The sequence below is a fragment of the Oreochromis aureus genome, linkage group 22 (genome assembly GCF_013358895.1).
Source record: "Oreochromis aureus strain Israel breed Guangdong linkage group 22, ZZ_aureus, whole genome shotgun sequence".
Lineage (NCBI taxonomy): Eukaryota > Metazoa > Chordata > Actinopteri > Cichliformes > Cichlidae > Oreochromis > Oreochromis aureus.
In genome coordinates, this window is record NC_052962.1 from 23,439,824 (window position 1) to 23,459,948 (window position 20,125).

Below are 20,125 nucleotides of genomic sequence, written 5' to 3' on the forward strand. Positions count from 1 at the left end.
GAAATACTGTTGCAAGTTCACTATAGATGTAGCCATATTCAAGGACGCGCTTTCCTGCTTTGCAACACGTTTATAACAATCCGCTAACGGAACAAAAGCATTGACTTTTGGTAGTTTATAACAAAAGCTATCAATTACAGATTTATTTGAATACTGCTGTTACATTAGGGTAATGTGGACGCACGGAAATCTGCAACATATGACATGTATTTACACTTGAAGCATAATAAAGTTACGATTAAAAAATCTGGCCTATAAATCACAGCAAACCCTCTGTGTGTTTACCCAGACACCCTGTACACGCCGGAGTGGTGATACTGTGCACAACACACACACACACACACACACACACTTGCAGAGAAACCTGTGCAGCTCGCTTCTCTCGGACAGCCCTCTGATTGGTCTCCTCCGCCATAGGAGGCGTGACACGCGGCTGTGGGCGTTTCACAAAACCAACCTCCACTCAGCTCAACCTCTCATTCACTACGGATTTGTCGAGTAATCTCAGTCTCCCTTCACTTATTTTTTTATTCCTTTGCGAATATAAAGAAATCTCTCTCAGATCTGCTGCGTGCGTCAAGTTCTTTAATTAACAGGTTCACGGATAAGCTTTCTTCGGTAAACTTTTAGTTTTTTTTCTCTTTTTTTGTGCACAACCGTGCACAACCGTCTCTGCACGCCTTCACTCCTCTCCACCATGGATTTGGTTTGGATTGTGGGCTTCTTTGGGAGCGTCTGCGCCTGGTGTGCTTCAGCGGAGCGGCACAGTGTCTACTGGAACAGCACAAACCCAAAGTAAATATGTTTTCCATTTGCGCCAATTTAGCGCACTTCGAATCGTCTTTGCGCACTCTTGTTTCTTAATCGGTTCGACAAACTGATTTCCTTTTGACATCAAACACACTTTTAGCCGCATTTTCAGTTTTGGCAAAGCCGTTATCTTATATTCAGATGCACGCTGAATAGTTGCAGCTCATGTATATTCAGCGAGATGCCTGTGATGAGCGCCTGATAGAATCGACTGTCTGCTGTTGTCATGATAATGCGGGACAGGAGTATCTTCCCTCTTCGCCTCTTTCTGAGCTCTAACCTGTTATCGTGGTGTTGTTTACCTGTAATTCTTTGTTTAAGCTGTCCAGATTTAATCCCTCTCGCAATCTGTGTAGCCTACCTGCACAGCAGCATTAGTTACGCCAGGTTATGTCATCTGTTTATCTCTCTGGGCTGATATTGAGGCAGTTAAATAGTTCACGCTTAGTAGGGAAGAGAGCTGCTTTAAATGTAAATGCGGGGGGAGTGGGGGGAGTAGAGGAAACAGCGGGTTTCTGAGGTTTAGGACATTTAATCTTTGAATACTGCTTGTCTTATCTTGCCCGCATCTCAGCATGTGGATACAGTGTTTTTGTATGTGCGTGTGCGTGCAGCAAACATGTCAGTAAACTTCTCTTATGTCTGTATTCATGAGTTGCACTTCTACCCGGGTTTGGATACAGTTTTTCCCTGGCAAGGGTTGAATTTTTCTTTTTCCTTGTTGATTTTTACAGGCTTGACTCACTGCAGAATGTGTTGAAAGATCTGTTGCAATATCCTCCCCATCTGACACCGAGTCCTAACCTCTGAGTAGAGTGGGAGGTTGCCATATCTCCTAAATCAAGAGATATCACTTGGGTTCTTACGTGGCTGTCAGAGAGACATAGGGGTGTTCATATTTCAGGTGGTAAGACGAGTAATAATGGTGTATGACAGTGACAGAGGAGGTAACTTGAGGCCTGCCCAGTAGGTCACGCTGTGGGAGAGAGATGGATTGCTCAGGGAGGAGAAATTGGAGCTCAAATTGTCGGGGTTAGGGGCCATTTGGAGTAAGTGGGGGTCAATTAGAATTATGGTTGATGATGGCTGGGGTGACATGGCTCGGGGTACGAAGAGGGTTAGGTTTTCACTCCACAGATGAACCTCTACGTGCACCCCTACACAAACACACACACACACACACACAATAGGGCAAGCACAAACAGGTACTCCTGGCAGGCAATCCCTCAATCACAACCCAGCATGTTCAGTCGCACCAAGTGACGCTGTCTGAATCAATCAGTGCTGGGCTTACACACTTTCCCTCTGGTGGGCAAACACATATTGTATATTCAAGCGTTCTTCCACACAAGCTTACGTTCAACCACTTTCTCCCTCCTCATTTCCCCTGTGGTTAAAACAACAGCAGTTGCTGTTCTCAGAAAGTCCGTAATTACAACGACAAAGCCTTTCACAGGAAATCAGAATGAAGTCCCAGATGGAAAGGCGTTCTGCTGTGTCCCCGCTGTGGAATGACAGTGATCATTCCCATATATATACTGATAATCCGTCTTTTTGCACTTGCTTTTTTTTCCCAGATGACTGTGCTAAATCTCTCCCTTTAGCTACTCTTAATCCTGTTTTCACAGAAAAAGCACGAGAGTTTTTATTTGGTGCTTTTCATCATTCACCGCAATCTCCCCTCCCCTTTGACCTGTTACTTGATAGCGTGTTTTCTTTTTGTTGGTCCGGGTTAATTGTTCCATCCAATTGGTCAGAGAGCCATCGTTAATCAAATTGATCTGAGATTGATCGCTTTAGTCCATGTGGCATATACTCATTTCCTTTTTTTCCCCATGTGGGTGTGTTAAGGGAATTAGCAACACACACACACACACACTCACACAGTTTCCCTTCCTAACATGTTTGTGTGCACAGCTTGGGGCCTGCTGACTTCCAAGACTTCCAAGGTCATATCTGCCTCTACCTAAGGACTACTTTTTATGTTTCAGTACAACAAAATCTCCTACTGTGTGTTTGTGTTCGTGACCTTTTTGCTTGCTGGCATATTTGCGACCTTTGGTTCTGATTAGCAACAGTTTAATCACCAGCCAGGTTTGACTGCCAGAAAGAGGCTCACCAGTGTTCAGCTTTGGTCCCGGCATGCCAGCGTGTGTTTTTTGTAAAGGGAGTGTCTGTGCATAAGCTTACTCACATACACAGCATCGCCAGATTCAAGTGACTCACACGCTCTCATACACATTAACCCAGTCTCACACACACACACACACACACACGCACTACACATTTGGGATTGATGTTGACATTGGCCCAGGAGCCCTCTGGACTCTACAACTTCGATGTGAGGCAATAATCTGCTCTTTCAGTGCTCCTTACTCCCTTTTCCCTGCTGACAGAGCATGAGAGGACCACCACCTCCACCACCCCCACCTCCTCCTCTGCTTTGTACCTGTCTCTCCCTCTCTCTGGCACCTCCCTCCCCCTCTTCTTGGCCAGGTTCCCTCTGCAGCCTGGTTCTGTGGGCTCTGTGAATCTGTTAACCGTTTCATGGCACGCTCACACACACGTTTGATCTCAAAGAAGTCTTTTAACTAATCTCTTATAATTCTGAAGTGATTTTTTTAGAACAGCTGTTTGATATTGGGTTAGCTGCGTTTCCAAGTAGTTTTAGCTCACCGTTCCTTCGTTAAACTGAGCTTGCTTCCTGCTGGCTCACACGAAAGTTATTTAAGGTATGTTTCGCTCGCATGGAGCATTTTCTCGGTTTTTATCCGGTCAGTCCGGCTTTTTTGTGATGCTCCCCATACAAATTGGGACTTGCTCTTCACGGTGGGCCACAGAAAGAGAATAGTAACTGGTGTGACTGATCGAGGGTCAGAGTTCGCTATGTGATGAAGTGGCACGGCCTCTATCAATCTGTCAGTCATTCTGTCACGTCGGTGGTCCCTGAATACTGGCTGCCACTCAGGCCAGCCCCTCTTCACACAGCCGTGGCTCTGCCTCTGGGAAACTCTCTTTCTTCCCTCTCCTGTCTTTTCGGTCCCCTTCACTCCTTCACCAGCTTTTATCTCAACTTTACAAGCTGTCCCTTTTCAGTCTATTATTTCCTCACCTCCAGCTCTGGTTCTCAGAGAAGGGGAGAAGGAGGGAAGCATGGTAAGAGGTGTGGAATTTTTTTTTTTTTTTTAATCATTCTTGGCACCCATAGCGAGCCGTCACAAGGCACTTTGCCCTTTCCTTCAGGGAAAAAGAGCCCCCCCACTCACACATATACACTTTGCACTCTACCTTTTAAGCTTCCTTCTTCTACTTCCTTAAGAAAGGCTACTCCAGTCTTCCCAGCAAAACTGTTTTCGCTCTCCTTTCGGCCTTTTAACGTGCCCCTCTTGAACGTCTTGCTTAGCAGTGGAAATGGTGGAGCCTGTCTGAGAGCTCAAGTTATTAAAGGAGAGAAAGGAGAAGGAAAAAACACAGAAGTGTATGTGTAGGAGTAAGTAAAAGTGTCTGTGTGGGTGCATCCATGTTTGAGAGATGAAACATAAGACTGGCTAGTCCACTGGCGTGATTTGGTGGGGGCAATAGATATGAGATGTTTGCAGTTTCCAATTTAAATGAATTAAAATCTTTTTTTTTTCTTTTCTCATATACATCCAGAACACTTCACTTTTCAAATCCTAATCCAGCTTTAACCCCCTGGAATATCCTTCCCCTCCCCCTTCCCTTTAGTTGGTCCATCTCCATATTTCTCTCAAAGTGTCCGTCGCCCTCCCCTCTCACCACTCTTAATCTGGCTTTGTAATCTGTCTGGTGCATTCAATCTGGAAAAAAATGCTGCCTTGTCAGGCAGATGGTAATCACCTCTTTTGGGTTCAGTGACCACTCAAGTGTGTTGATGATTCCCATCTTTACAGTCTGCAATCATAATAAAATTTTACCTCAGTGATCACGTTGATAAGGTTCTTCTTTTCCTTCCAGCTCACTTGTTCCTGCAGAGTCAGAACAGGAGGGCTTGTTTTATTGACTGAGCTAGATAGTGAATCGGGCCAAAGGTTTTAACTTCCCGCAGGCGTGATGTTGGTGTTACTAAAGTCTGCACGCTGTCTGCTGTGTGTCTCCTGCGAAGTGTTGCGCTTCCTGGTTACGTTTTTCCCGGGAAAACAGCGTATCCTGTCTGCACAATAAACAATACATTTCTCACACACCAGCACACGCAAGGGTTTAAAGGTCTGGATACAGGAGCTGATTGAATTTCCCAGGCTCACATTAGAATGAACACATTTAGAGTAAATAGCTGAGCAGGGATTCAACTTTCAAGCACAAATGATGATTTGGGATCTGTCTCCTGTCCCCGCCCCGCTGTCAAATCGTTGTATGTCTCTATTTGGGATTCTCCTCTGATCAGTTTCACCTCGTTCGACCTCGGCCAGTGTTTCTGCCCTCTGCCCGTCCTCATGCTTCTTCCTTATCTACACACCAGACTTCCCCTGCACCTTCCCGCTATGCTGCTCCAATCTGCTCTGCTTTACAAGTGTTCAGTCCCACACATAAAACCAAGGAGGAAGAAAAGCTCCATTAGTACACAGATTTATGATTATGGTACAATTACAATTGCGAACAGACCTCGCACTCTCTTTATTAGATGTGTCTGAGCCAGAGATTATGTGTGTGTGCGTCCGTGTGCATGTGTCCTTCAGACTTGTTTGTCAATTCCTGGTGGCATTCAGTGCACGATGTGTTTGATTGAGGAAGAATTGGCCAGCAAGAGTCAGATATTATCTCTGAAATGAACCATTGTGGTTGTTTTTGTTTTGTAAATATCAGCTATTGTGCAACTTTTTTGTTTTTCCTTCTCTTTTGGGCCTGTTTGTTAAAGGTCTAGATGTAGTGTGTAAACTTGTCTGCACAGCAACTATCGCCACCCCTGCAGGTCAGCTGTAATATTACCATAATTTCTACTTGACGTCATAAGCAAGAGCTACCATTTCATTAAAGGAGTTTTTGCCTGTACTCACATATTGTTAATTCTCACTGGAATTCATTAAGTTACAATCTGAGATTGTTTTTACAGGAGGAAAAAAACAATAAACATGAAAGTTTTATTTCATTTGAAAAAAATCAATCTTGCAAAATCGATTTTCTTATACAGATATTTGCCTGCTGAGAAATGTGATGTCAGAGATGACCTTTCTGCTTTGGCCCTTATAAGATACAAATGGCTCAGGGGACAGTATAAGGCAGCTGGAAAGAGCATATGTATTCATCTAACCCTCCTTAGTGCAGTGGAGTCGGCCAATTATTTCTCTGCTGAACTTAAAGCTTTGTGTCTTCGCTGGGTGGCAAAGGGAGCTCAGCTAGGTCAGCAAAGTACGCCAGCAGAATGACCAATGAACCGGGCGGACAAAGGTTGAATGACAAGACCAGAGAAAGCTGATTGAGATGGATGGCGAAAAGTCACACGGTGCAAAGAATGAAGGCTGGAATACTATGTTAACGGGGTTGGATCATATTTGTTTCTATGATGGCCCCTGCATACCCACATCACATTGTGCTTGGCTATGCAAACGGTGGGTCAGAGACCTGCATAGTTGGAATACCACCAGAAAAGGCTGCGATTGGTGCAGCAGGTCTGAGTGGGGGGAGTGACAGAGTTGACACTAGGATCTGGTTTGCTTATTGAGTGTTGAGAGATAGACAGGGAGTGGGAAGGGTCGGCTGACGTTGATGGATGAATGGGTAGGTAGATGGATGAAACAAGAAGAATCCGGGCAATAACATTAAACAGTCCCGCTTAACTCGGCTAAGTTTGGATCTGGAAAAAGCTTCACCTGTCATGGAGTCATGTGGTTTTGAGGGATTTACCTTGCAAAAAAAGTACTCCCTTGTGTCCAGTGTCTTTCAGCATTCTGTTACCACCTCTTGGTTCCCATTTTTGCACGGACACATTTGCACACACCCACACACACATATAGCTATACATAGACAATGTGTCTCTTTTGAACTCCAAATCTTCAGTGAAAAGCCATAATACCCCTTCTCTATGTGAGAACAATAGAGGTGGGAGGGGGGGAAAAAAGCTCCACCCTGCCTGTCTCACCCCTTACTCTGTCCCCAGCCGTCATTCCCTGCTCTGGGCCTCGCTGTCCAGTCTAAGCCCCTGTATTAAGTAGGGTCTGGTGCTGATGAATGGACCTCAGTTCAGCCGCTGCTCCACCCAATAATCCAGGCTTGGGCGAGCCAATTAGGTGGTCCCCACATTCCGGTTCAGTCATCCGTTACGGAAAATAATCTTGTTTATGTGGTTAGGGTGACTGTATGAAGCTCTGAGAGACAGTGGGTTAAGAAGACAGGAACTCTTTTTGGAAGCTGTAGTGAGATCTGGGTAGTTTGTTCTACAATGACCTTTATGGACCTTAGAATAGATTTAAATGAATCTTTACAGAGAGTAATTCCCATTATCCGTCTGTAGAATTTTAAATGCTTAAAGACCCTTCTTGCTGACTGTCCATGTAGAAAATTCTCCGGTGCTGACTTGGCAAGTGTCCGACCTTTGATCCACGCCGCAGCCTCTTCGCCTCAGAGCTCTGACATTCCACAGGGTGAGAGAGTGCAGAGATGAGAGGGTGATGGATGGATGAAAGAAGGGGATAGAGGTAGACAAGAAAGCAAAATGCAGGCCAGAGAGATTAAAGAAGAGATTAGACTCCTGAAGTTTCCTGAAAAGGCTCCAATAAATTCGGAATTCCTTCTCAGAAGAGGAGGAAGAGTGGTAAGGAGCAGCCTGTGACCACTTGGCATTCCCTCGCTATCATCTCTGTTCATTATTAGCATTTATTATCCACCTTATCGCCACTGAAACACACTCCCAGATTCCCCAGAGCACCAGAACGGCAACACACACACGCACACCTACTCAGACATAAACAATCCCAGACTTGAATGTATCAGGCTGAGACAGACACTTGCACACAATCCTTGTTGCATATCTGCCATAGCTCCACAGATCATCCGTAAGTAGAGAGTACCACTCTGCTACTCCACGCTGAGTTTACTGAGGCTTCGGGTGTCACTGGCATTAAAAGGCATCCTGGGAAAAAACAATGGGAATAAACCAAAACAGCCTTATTGACTCAGAGAGGGAGACAATCTGGTGGAGGGAAATAACAAGGGACACACACTGGGGAAGGCTGAAAGTGAGAGGATTTTGTTTGCTAAAGTGAAGGTGGCATGGTTTGACTTTGTTGTTAAACTGTGTGACACAGGGGCCAAAGCTCTCTTTGAAGTGCGTAACCGCAATCAGTTAATTAAGCTGATGATGTGGAACGTTTCAGTGCTGAGGCGTTGGGGGGGTGAACAAAAGGCAGCAGGATAATTAAAACTATTTGCCATTAATAAAAGGCGCTAGCCAAACTCCTCTGGTGCATTTTCAGTGGCGGTTCTCCCTGCTAAGTGAAGCACTCCATCAGTGCGGGCACACTGTGAATAGAAACACTGTATGAAACGGTGGCATTGATAGAGCAACAGTAGCACTCACATAGAAACATTTACTGGGTGAGACTTCAAAAGCCATTCCCAATTCAAGCCCTTTGACCCACCCCCTTCGCCCACGTCTATTCATCCCCCTTCACTCTCAAGCCTGCAGGGGCTGGGAAGTGGGGAGAGGGAGGACATAATTACCCCCTTCCAGGGCGACTTTAATACCCTTTTTTTGTGTTTTAATTGCACCCCCTTCAACCTCCTTTCTAATGAACACATTGGGACCATACTACAACCTGTTTGTAATCAGGACTAGAGGTCAGGGAGGGACTGGCTATAGGGAGTTTGCTAGTGTGTGCACGTGTGTGTGTGCTCAGGGTGTGCAGTGGGCTGATAACTCTGTCAGGCAAAAGCAGAGAACAACGGTGTTTGTTCAATAGTGTTATCGATTCAGCTGGAATTGAAAGCGGCATGGGGAAAAAACACTTTAACAGCAATCTGGTAAACAGAGCATGGCAGGCAAACTGCAGATAAGCACTAAGCTGCCTGCTCCGTGGCAAAATTATAATTATTCCTCTCCCCACCGAAAGTTGGCTGGAACTTGTTGGCGAGATGGAAGTTTCATTGGTCCGCTAAAAAAGATGCTTGGTTTCTAATGGGCCCGTGTTTCTGGCTTATCTGGCCATCAGTATTGATGGCATGCAGTCAGGCAGAGAGAGGCAAAGGGACGGGGGAAGGGAGCCAGAGGGGTAGTAGGAGTCAGGGCCCACAGTTTGGAGCCACTGTGTCTATCCTTTTACCAAGGGGGTACCAGGGAGACCCCTGGCAACAAACAACAACACCAGCTAACGAGCGACTGGAGCCAGGGCCTGTGCACTTTGATCGTTAGTCACACATATGGACCTTGTCACACAAACACAAACTCCCCAAATGCTACTTGTTACATTTAAGGAGTGGGTGGAGGTGGTGGTGGTGGGTTGATAAAAGCCAGAATTCCCAAAGAAAAGCCTGCTTTAGGAAAGAAATGCCATCACTGGTGTCAGTTTAACACCCTACGGGCTTTTGGGAGCTCATAACTCCTTGAGATCTGTAGATCTGATTAAACAGCAGTCAGCTAGCTATCTCTTTTTAGGGGTAGTGTCGAACTATGCGTATATTAGTTGCAAAAGCAACAAAACTCTATATTACACACACATTCACCCTGTGTGTTATAAAAATATTTAAGTCTGTCAAATTTCATCTACTCTCAGGGAACCCCTGGCGATCCAGAACAGTAGGAGACGGTAAACTGATAGGCATCGAGCTCAGTACCATGGGAGGAGATGTGTGTCTGCCTGTGTGGGTTCAGTGGGTGTAAATAGTAGGTAGCTACAGCTTTAGGTTGTTGATAGATGGGAATTACTGCGAAGTGAGTGTGATTTTGTGTGTGTGTGTGTGTGTGTGTGTGTGTGTGTGTGTGTGTGTGTGTGTGTGTGTGTGTGTGTGTGTGTGTGTGTGTGTGTGTGTGTGTGTGTGTGTGTGTGTGTGTGTGTGTGTGTGTGTGTGTGTGTGTGTGCACTTGTTTTCGTGACATCTGAGGACAATTTTATGATAACACACTCACAAAATGAGGACGCTCGGAAAAATGAGGACATTTTGAGGTCCTCATTTTTCCGAGCCTTCTAAAGTGTTCTAGAGGCCCCAACATGCTCCCAAACCAAAAATCTCGAATGTCCTGAAATATCACAATTTTATGAAAAAAAGTGTGTTTAAGTGTGTTTAGCGTTTTTGCTCACTTTCAGTTTCGCCGCCTACTGGCCAGTTTTGGAACAAAACACACTTTTAACACACTTTCAGTGACGTCACTCTGTGAGTCCTCATTTTGTAGGTGTGTCAGACACAATAACACATTTGACCCAGGTTATAGTGGCGTCACTCTGCGAGTCCTCATTTTGTAGGTGTGTCAGACACAATAACACATTTGACCCAGGTTATACCCTTCTTGGGGCTTAAGCAAGGGTAACAACAGTTAAATCAGGCAAATCTTGACAAAAATGAAGGTCTTTAGATTCAGTTATTAGTGCCTGCACATCTTGGGTTTTTTGTTGTTGACAAAATGTCTCAAAATATAAAGTTTCAACATTTGTGTAATTATATTACTGTTATTTAATGAGTCTTACTTCTCAAAATCAATGCACAAATTGTCTGACCTTCACTAAGCAGAATGATGTGTGTGCAGATTTTGACCCTTGAAGAGTTTATATTAATCTGCATTAATATAATTGCATCTGCAATCTGCAGTTGAACTTAGAGATTCCTGCCGCTGTCATGTGATTCAGTATGATCATCAGGCTCAGTCTCGACTCTGAATTCCAAGAGGGCAGCAGCATGTCTCCTTGTTGAATGTCTGCTTTGAATTTTGGGTTGTTTTTTTTGTTTTGGTTTTTCTCCTCTGCTACTACCAGAAGTTGTCTGCACCACACCAGGGCCTGTGCTGCTAGCATAAACCAACTGAGCCTCAACCAGGGCCTGTGCTGTTTTCTGAGGCCATCTGCACCGCACCAGGGCCTAGCTAGACCCATAGGCACCACACCAGGGCCTTTACTGCTGTGTAATCAATTACTGTAAATGTACATGTTATCAGGAAATGATCAGACGGCAGAGGGTTTTCAGGAAACACTGTTAAATGTTCAGTTTCTATTTCATATGTTAAAACAAGATCTAGAGTGTGATAAAAGTGGTGGGTGGGTTCTTTTACATTTTGAGAGAAGCCAATTGAGTCTAATAACAGATTAAATGCCATGTTGAGGCTGTCATTTTTAGCATCTACATGGATGTTAAAATCACCCACAATAATTATTTTATCTGAGCTGAGCACTAAATCAGATAAAAAGTCTGAGAAATCAGACAGAAACTCTGTAAGGCCCAGGTGGACGATAGATGATAACAAGTAAGACTGGTTTCTGAGTTTTACAGCTGGGGTGGACGAGGCTAAGCATCAGGCTTTCAAATGAATTAAAAGTCTGTCTTGGTCTTTCGTTAATTAATAGGCTGGTGTGAAAAATTGCTGCCACACCGCCCCCTCCGCCTGTGCTGCGATTTCTGGTAGTTAGAATTACTCGGGGTGTTGATTCATTTTAACTAACATAATCATCCGACTGCAACCAGGTTTCTGTAAGGCAGAGTAAATCGATTTGTTGATCAATTATTAAGTCATGTACTAACAGACTTGGAGGAGAGCGCCCTAATATTTAATAATCCACAATGTTTTACTCTTTGGTTCAGATGTGGATACTGTATTGTTCTTTCTTTTTGATTTTTTTTATGTTTAAATTGTTTTTGCTGGTTTTAGTTTGTTTTTGTCTGTTTGGGAGCTGACACGGTCTCAGTGGAGATGGGTTTTGGGGGTAGCAGGAGGAGAGAAGCTGCAGAGAGGCGTGTAAGACTGCAACTCTGCTTCTTGGTCCCAACTCTGGATAGTCATATTTTGGGGCTTTAATAAATTTGTCCATATTTCTAGAAATGAGAGCTGCTCCATCCAAAGTGGGATGGATGCCGTCTCTCCTAACAAGACCAGGTTTCCTCCAGAAGCTTTGCCAATTATCTATGAAGCCGACATCATTTCTGGGACAACACAGACAGCAATTTAAGGAGAAATGCAGCTAAACAGGTCACTCCTGGTCTGATTGGGGAGGGACCAGAGAAAACTACAGAGTCAACATTGTTTTGGCAAAGTTACACACTGATTCGATATTGATTTCAGTGACCTCCGATTGGCGTAACTGGGTGTCATTACTGCCGATGTGAATTATGATTTTACTGAATTTACGTTTACCCTTATGTGGTGGCGCGAATGAGGAATAACCGGGGACGGTAACTAAGATGTTGACAACGCCACCTGGGGGAGGGAGTTACACCCCAGGAAAGATATCTCTAGCCAATGTAAGTGTTACACTGGCAACCAAAGCCCACAGACTTGTTATTAACGGCAAAGGTGAGGCAGGTGAATTTTACAAATCAAGGTTTATTAAGAAGAACTACTAAAAACATAGAATTATAAAATCAAAGAGGCACCTAAGGTAGCAGGGTTGAGACGGCAAAATAGTTAATTAAAACGACCAGACTCCCTACCACGATGCTACCCTAAAACAATCACAACATGATAAAAGAGCAACTAAACAAAATGGTGGAGACCGGCCACTTGAGGAGGCAACCTACAGGGAGGAGTGCCCAAGGGTGCCACCAATTACTCACCCATGTGATTTCACTGCAGACCTCACTCACACTAAAGCGGTGCAATCTACCTATGCCCGGTGTGTACACTCGCATGCATCGGGAGGATTCCACCTCACGTGCCTAGCCCCTCAACAAGCAGCCACACCTCCACTAAAGCAATAAAAGAAAGCATAAAACATTAAACAGATTAGTAAAAGATCTACATAAAACAAATACACCCCAAATTACTGTTTGTTATAAAAGCATTGCGTAACAAACAAAACAGCATATGACAAGACAGCAGTAGTATAGTGCAAGCCTGCAACAAAAGAGGGAAACAGTTGTCAAAGTCCACCCTACTATGCCACGTTATGATGAACACAAGAGTCCCACTTACCACTCTCTAAAGGGCAATACTAAACTGAGTAACTTTCCTGGAGAGATCTGCAGCGCTTAACTGCCTAATGCTCGCAGCCACCTTGGATGGACAAGACTACCAAATGACTCCTTCTGGTAGTGAAGCGCAGCTGTTTCTTATAAGCCTGCTAATTGTCAACTGGGAAGGTGTGGATGTTAGTGGTGCGTTTGTGGACATCATGTAAAATCCTACCCCAGAATCTACTTCACTACACTTAGCCAGCAGTTTTAAATTTCCTTCAATGTCGCCTGCTCTGGCCCCTGGAAGACAATTAACTATGGTTGCCGGTGTCTCTAGCTTCACATGTCTGAGAACAGAATCACCAATTACCAGAGTTTGACCCCGACGGTGTGTCGCCGAGTGGGGAAAAGCAGTTAGACACATGTATGAATTTGAGGAATGGACCCAAAATGCAGACACAAAGGAACGTGAAAGAAAATTTTAATATTAACAGAAAGCAAGCTGTTTATTAAGGCTGGTAAAATAGGCAGAACCAGCTTCCAGTTTGGATTCGGGAGACAGACACTATCTCTACTTTTAAGATTAGGCTTCAAACTTTCCTTTTGCTAAAGCATATAGTTAGGGCAGGATCAGGTGACCCTGAATCCTCCCTTAGTTGTGCTGCAGTGAACGAGGCTGCCGAGATTCCCATGATGCACTGAGTTTTTCCTTTCCAGTCACCTTTCTCACTCACTATGTGTTAATAGACCTCTCTGCACTGAATCATACTTGTTATTAATCCACAGCATGTCTTTATCCTGTCTTCCTTCTCTCACCCCAACCAATCACAGCAGATGGCCCCGCCCCTCCCTGAGCCTGGTTCTGCTGGAGGTTTCTTCCTGTTAAAGGGAGTTTTTCCTTCGCACTGTCGCCAAAGTTCTTGCTCATAGGTGGTCGTATGATTGTTGGGTTTTTCCTCTGTATCTATTATTGTGCGATCTACTGTACAATATAAAGCGCCTTGAGGCGATTGTTGTTGTGATTTGGTGCTATATAAATAAAATTGAATTTAATTGAATTAAAAGATTACAAAACAAAAGGCAGAAGTGAAGCTAAACAATAACCTAACCTGGGGACAAACCATGAAACCTGACATGGATACAAACATACCTGGAACATGGAAACGTGGCACCAAAGACAACAGATGACCTGACACTGAACAAATGAGGACAGGACTTACAGTGGCTTGCAAAAGTATTCGGCCCCTTGAACTTTTCCACATTTTGTCACATTACTGCCACAAACATGAATCAATTTTATTGGACTCGCACATGAAAGACCAATACAAAGTGGTCTACACGTGAGAAGTGGAATGAAAATCATACATGATTCCAAACATTTTTACAAATAAATAACTGAAAAGGGGGTGTGCGTAATTATTCAGCCCCTGAGTCAATACTTTGTAGAACCACCTTTTGCTGAAATTGGATTCCATTAAAATTGATTCATGTTTGTGGCAGTAATGTGACAAAATGTGGAAAAGGGGACGAATACTACTTTGCAAGCCCTTGTAAGTACACAGAGAGACAATGAGGGGATGAGGAACAGCTGGGACAAATCAGACCTAACAAGACAAGGGGAAACAAAACTAGACTCACTGCATATAGGACAAGGACTTTCACAATAAAACAGACATCACAAGGGTAATCTAATAAACAAATGAACTTAGCTAACCTAAAGAACTTATAAATAAACATCGACATCCAAACAAACTAAAACTTAAAATGCTGGGTCAACAAACCCAGGAAAGTGACAGTAAAATCATTTATTATACACATTATACTTATTTTCTTAAATTGCTTATCTATTATCTGTATTTTCACTTGAGGGTCTAGGGTACTGCTCTTCTTTTCATGACAAATTAGGACATGTTTATGATAACACACTGACAATATCAGGCCAATTTTGGCATTACTCCATCAGTGAACAGCATGCCCATGCTAACTTAAACTAGACCAGCAAGCTAACCACATGTGTATTTAAGTGTTACTTAAGAATAGGAACCAAACAAATTAACGGAACGAAATTAACTGTAACAGCAGTTTGCAAAACACTGTGACACTTCTCAAGTGTTCCTACCTCAAATACAGCGAGTGTTGCTGTGTTTTTGTTGTTAAATGGACGAGGAGAGCCCGTGGCTGGTGAGAGGATGCGGCATTTCGTCAGTGGAGCATAGAACGACGTCTGTGATTGGACAACAAGTGAGTAACGCTGCATCTGATTGTTCGAAAGCCTCAACCAAAGAGCTGCTGGTCACGGCAAGATACAAACCGCCGGAGCTCTGAGTGAACTGCACATCCGGGACCTTCAGCACTCAGCAGAGATTTGTCTTGACGTATGTATTTACCTTTGATATCCATGACTCGACGCACATTTAGCAAGGTAAAGTTGTATGTTTAACAAGCTAATTAACGCTAGTTAAACGGAACTAAAACAATACACAATCGATTTGAACAAACTGTGTGATGAATGATGATAAATGCTAAAAATTACTTAAGATTTATCTTCAACAATAGATATTAGAAGTTTAATTTAACTGTTTTAAATTCCCACTGGAGTTAAAGGGACCTGTGGCCTTGCACGTGCTCTGCATCTTCAACTGCACAGACAGTCAGTCTAAGCTCTTTTAAGTGTAGCTAACTGCAACACACACATTTTTTTCAACACAAGATATGTTTGGGGATTTAAATGTTAATAATAATGTTTTCGTATTTAGCACAAACCAATAGGGTCTGGGTCTCTGGCCCAGCGTTTCTGACGTTATTCTAAGGTTTTTGAGTTTCTTATGTTTAGTGGCGGGTTAGTTGAGTTTGGCTTAACGTTATTAACATTGTTTTAAGGAGTTTATGTTAGGGTTGTATATTACAACGTTTGTATTTTCATGCCATTTTTCCTGTTTTATTTTGAAAGAGTCTGTTGTGTTCAGTTCATTAATCTCACTGACCTGTTGTGTCAATAGAATCATTTGTGCCAGCTACTTCCTGCTCTCCTTCCATCCTGTCTCAACCTCCAACAGGAAAGTAGAAGTCCTCATATGGTAGGACCAGTGATTGTAGTGTGTGTGTTACACTGTCCTCATATTGTTTTAAGCTGTGAAGGACATGAGTGTGTTTCAGTTGCCTTCCTCATGTGGTTGGATCAACAACTCTAGTGTGTGTTACACTGTCCTCATATTGTGGGTAGCAGAACTGTACAGTGTTAAGTTTCTTTAGAATCTGGTATAAGGAAGTCGGATCCTTCTGTAATAATGTTCACTGATACAAATATGATCTGTAGTTAATTATCTAGTCGGGATTTATACTAGAGAATGTTTCTGACGTTATATTGTTGTCTTTTGTTGCAGACACCAAGTGCTGAGGTCCTGTCTCAGCCTCATACTTACCCACTTCATTCTTCCAACAGGTTACACATCATATTTTTGTATTTGGTATCAAGTATATGTGTCAGATGGGCCTAGTGCATAAATGAAATGCACTTTAATTGTATTAAAACAATCAGTTTCAGTCAAAGTTAACCAAAATCAACATTAGCATTAGGAGAAAGTAATTGTCTATACCATTTGTTAGTCCAAACTTTCCGTAAAGCATCAGCGTGATCTTTATTCTGACTACATTTGATATTTTGTCCTTTTACACATGTTTTTGTCCATTTAACCTCCCGCTGATCAGTTTACATGATTTAATTTCTGGGGAAATAGATGCCTTTAAATCAGTGTTGGGTTTGGAGCTTTTATTGACAACAGCAGAAGAAGTTAGAAGTCAGGAACATGAACTCTACATGTGTTCAGTCGTCATGTCCTCATATTGTTTTAAGCTGTGAAGGACATGAGTGTGTTTAAGAAGAAGTCCTCATATGGTAGGACCAGTGATTGTAGTGTGTGTTACACTGTCCTCATATTGTTTTAAGCTGTGAAGGACATGAGTGTGTTTCAGTTGCCTTCCTCATGTGGTTGGACCAACAACTCTAGTGTGTGTTACACTGTCCTCATATTGTGTGTAGCAGAACTGTACAGTGTTAAGTTTCTATAGAATCTGGTATAAGGAAGTCAGATCCTTCTGTGAATAATGTTCACTGCTACAAATATGATCTGTAGTTGATCATCTAGTCGGGATTTATACTAGAGAATGTTTCTGACGTTATATTGTCTTTTGTTGCAGACACCAAGTGCTGAGGTCCTGTCTCAGCCTCATACAGACCAATCGGTGAGTGACTTACCCACTTCATTCTTCCAACAGGTTACACATCATGTTTTTGTATTTGGTATCAAGTATATGTGTCAGATGGGCCTAGTGCATAAATGAAATGCACTTTAATTGTATTAAAACAATCAGTTTCAGTCAAAGTTAACCAAAATCAACATTAGCATTAGGAGAAAGTAATTGTCTATACCATTTGTTAGTCCAAACTTTCCTTTAAGCATCAGCGTGATCTTTATTCTGACTACATTTGATATTTTGTCCTTTTACACATGTTTTTGTCCATTTAACCTCCTGCTGATCAGTTTACATGATTTAATTTCTGGGGAAATAGATGGCTTTACATCAGTGTTGGGTTTAGAGCTTTTATTGACAACAGCAGGAGAAGTTAGAAGTCAGGAACATGAACTCTACATGTGTTCAGTCGTCATGTCCTCATATTGTTTTAAGCTGTGAAGGACATGAGTGTGTTTCAGTTGCCTTCTTCATGTGGTTGGACCAACAACTCTAGTGTGTGTTACACTGTCCTCATATTGTTGGTAGCAGAACTGGTACAGTGTTAAGTTTCTTTAGAATCTGGTATAAGGAAGTCAGATCCTTCTGTAATAATGTTCACTGCTACAAATATGATCTGTAGTTAATTATCTAGTCGGGATTTATCCTAGAGAATGTTTCTGACGTTATATTGTTGTCTTTTGTTGCAGACACCAAGTGCTGAGGTCCTGTCTCAGCCTCATACAGACCAATCGGTGAGTGACATACCCACTTCATTCTTCCAACAGGTTACACATCATGTTTTTGTATTTGGTATCAAGTATATGTGCCAGTTGGGCCTAGTGCATAAATGAAATGCACTTTGATTGTTTTAATACAATCAGTTTGAGGAAAAGTTTCCCAAAATCAACATTAGTATTAGGAGAAAGCAATTGTCTATACCATTTGTTAGTCCAAACTTTCCCTTAAAGCATCAGCTTGATCTTTATTCTGACTACATTTGATATTTTTGTCCTTTTACACGTTTTTGTCCATTTAACCTCCCGCCGATCAGTTTACATGATTTAATTTCTGGGGAAATAGATGGCTTTACATCAGTGTTGGGTTTAGAGCTTTTATTGACAACAGCAGGAGAAGTTAGAAGTCAGGAACATGAACTCTACATGTGTTCAGTCGTCATGTCCTCATATTGTTTTAAGCTGTGAAGGACATGAGTGTGTTTAAGAAGAAGTCCTCATATGGTAGGACCAGTGATTGTAGTGTGTGTTACAATGTCCTCATATTGTTTTAAGCTGTGAAGGACATGAGTGTGTTTAAGTAGAAGTCCTCATATGGTAGGACCAGTGATTGTAGTGTGTGTTACACTGTCCTCATATTGTTTTAAGCTGTGAAGGACATGAGTGTGTTTCAGTTGCCTTCTTCATGTGGTTGGACCAACAACTCTAGTGTGTGTTACACTGTCCTCATATTGTTGGTAGCAGAACTGTACAGTGTTAAGTTTCTTTAGAATCTGGTATAAGGAAGTCGGATCCTTCTGTAATAATGTTCACTGCTACAATATGATCTGTAGTTGATCATCTAGTCGGGATTTATACTAGAGAATGTTTCTGACGTTATATTGTTGTCTTTTGTTGCAGACACCAAGTGCTGAGGTCCTGTCTCAGCCTCATACAGACCAATCGGTGAGTGACTTACCCACTTCATTCTTCCAACAGGTTACACATCATATTTTTGTATTTGGTATCAAGTATATGTGTCAGATGGGCCTAGTGCATAAATGAAATGTACTTTAATTGTATTAAAACAATCAGTTTCAGTCAAAGTTAACCAAAATCAACATTAGCATTAGGAGAAAGTAATTGTCTATACCAGGGTGCCCAATCCCAGTCCTCGAGAGCTACTGTCCTGCAGCTTTTAGATGCATCCCTACTCCAACACAGCTGAATCAAATAGTTGGATTACCAATTCGGCATGCCATCAAGTCTGGCAAAGGCCTGATAACGAGCCATTCATTTGATTCAGGTGTGCTCGAACAAGGACGCATCTAAAAGCTGCAGGGCAGTAGCTCTCGAGGACTGGGATTGGGCACCCTGGTCTATACCATTTGTTAGTCCAAACTTTCCCTTAAAGCATCAGCGTGATCTTTATTCTGACTACATTTGATATTTTTGTCCTTTTACACATGTTTTTGTCCATTTAACCTCCCGCTGATCAGTTTACATGATTTAATTTCTGGGGAAATAGATGCCTTTAAATCAGTGTTGGGTTTGGAGCTTTTATTGACAACAGCAGAAGAAGTTAGAAGTCAGGAACATGAACTCTACATGTGTTCAGTCGTCATGTCCTCATATTGTTTTAAGCTGTGAAGGACATGAGTGTGTTTCAGTTGCCTTCCTCATGTGGTTGGACCAACAACTCTAGTGTGTGTTACACTGTCCTCATATTGTTGGTAGCAGAACTGTACAGTGTTAAGTTTCTTTAGAATCTGGTATAAGGAAGTCGGATCCTTCTGTAATAATGTTCACTGCTACAAATATGATCTGTAGTTGATCATCTAGTCGGGATTTATACTAGAGAATGTTTCTGACGTTATATTGTTGTCTTTTGTTGCAGACACCAAGTGCTGAGGTCCTGTCTCAGCCTCATACAGACCAATCGGTGAGTGACTTACCCACTTCATTCTTCCAACAGGTTACACATCATGTTTTTGTATTTGGTATCAAGTATATGTGTCAGATGGGCCTAGTGCATAAATTAAATGCACTTTAATTGTATTAAAACAATCAGTTTCAGTCAAAGTTAACCAAAATCAACATTAGCATTAGGAGAAAGTAATTGTCTATACCATTTGTTAGTCCAAACTTTCCTTTAAGCATCAGCGTGATCTTTATTCTGACTACATTTGATATTTTTGTCCTTTTACACATGTTTTTGTCCATTTAACCTCCCGCTGATCAGTTTACATGATTTAATTTCTGGGGAAATAGATGGCTTTACATCAGTGTTGGGTTTAGAGCTTTTATTGACAACAGCAGGAGAA

At 42.5% G+C, this 20,125-nt stretch overlaps 1 protein-coding gene across 2 annotated transcripts in view; it reads left to right on the forward strand.

The window, feature by feature from the left end:
• The first annotated feature begins 485 nt into the window (after positions 1-485).
• Positions 486-20,125, forward strand: part of LOC116319994 (ephrin-A1-like) — a 30,783-nt gene continuing 11,143 nt past the window's right edge. For both annotated transcript variants that reach the window (XM_031739491.2, XM_031739492.2), the window contains exon 1: positions 486-795. In XM_031739491.2, the coding sequence (XP_031595351.1) occupies positions 698-795 (98 nt within the window). In that variant the 5' untranslated portion in view covers positions 486-697. The remainder of the gene's footprint in view (positions 796-20,125) is intronic.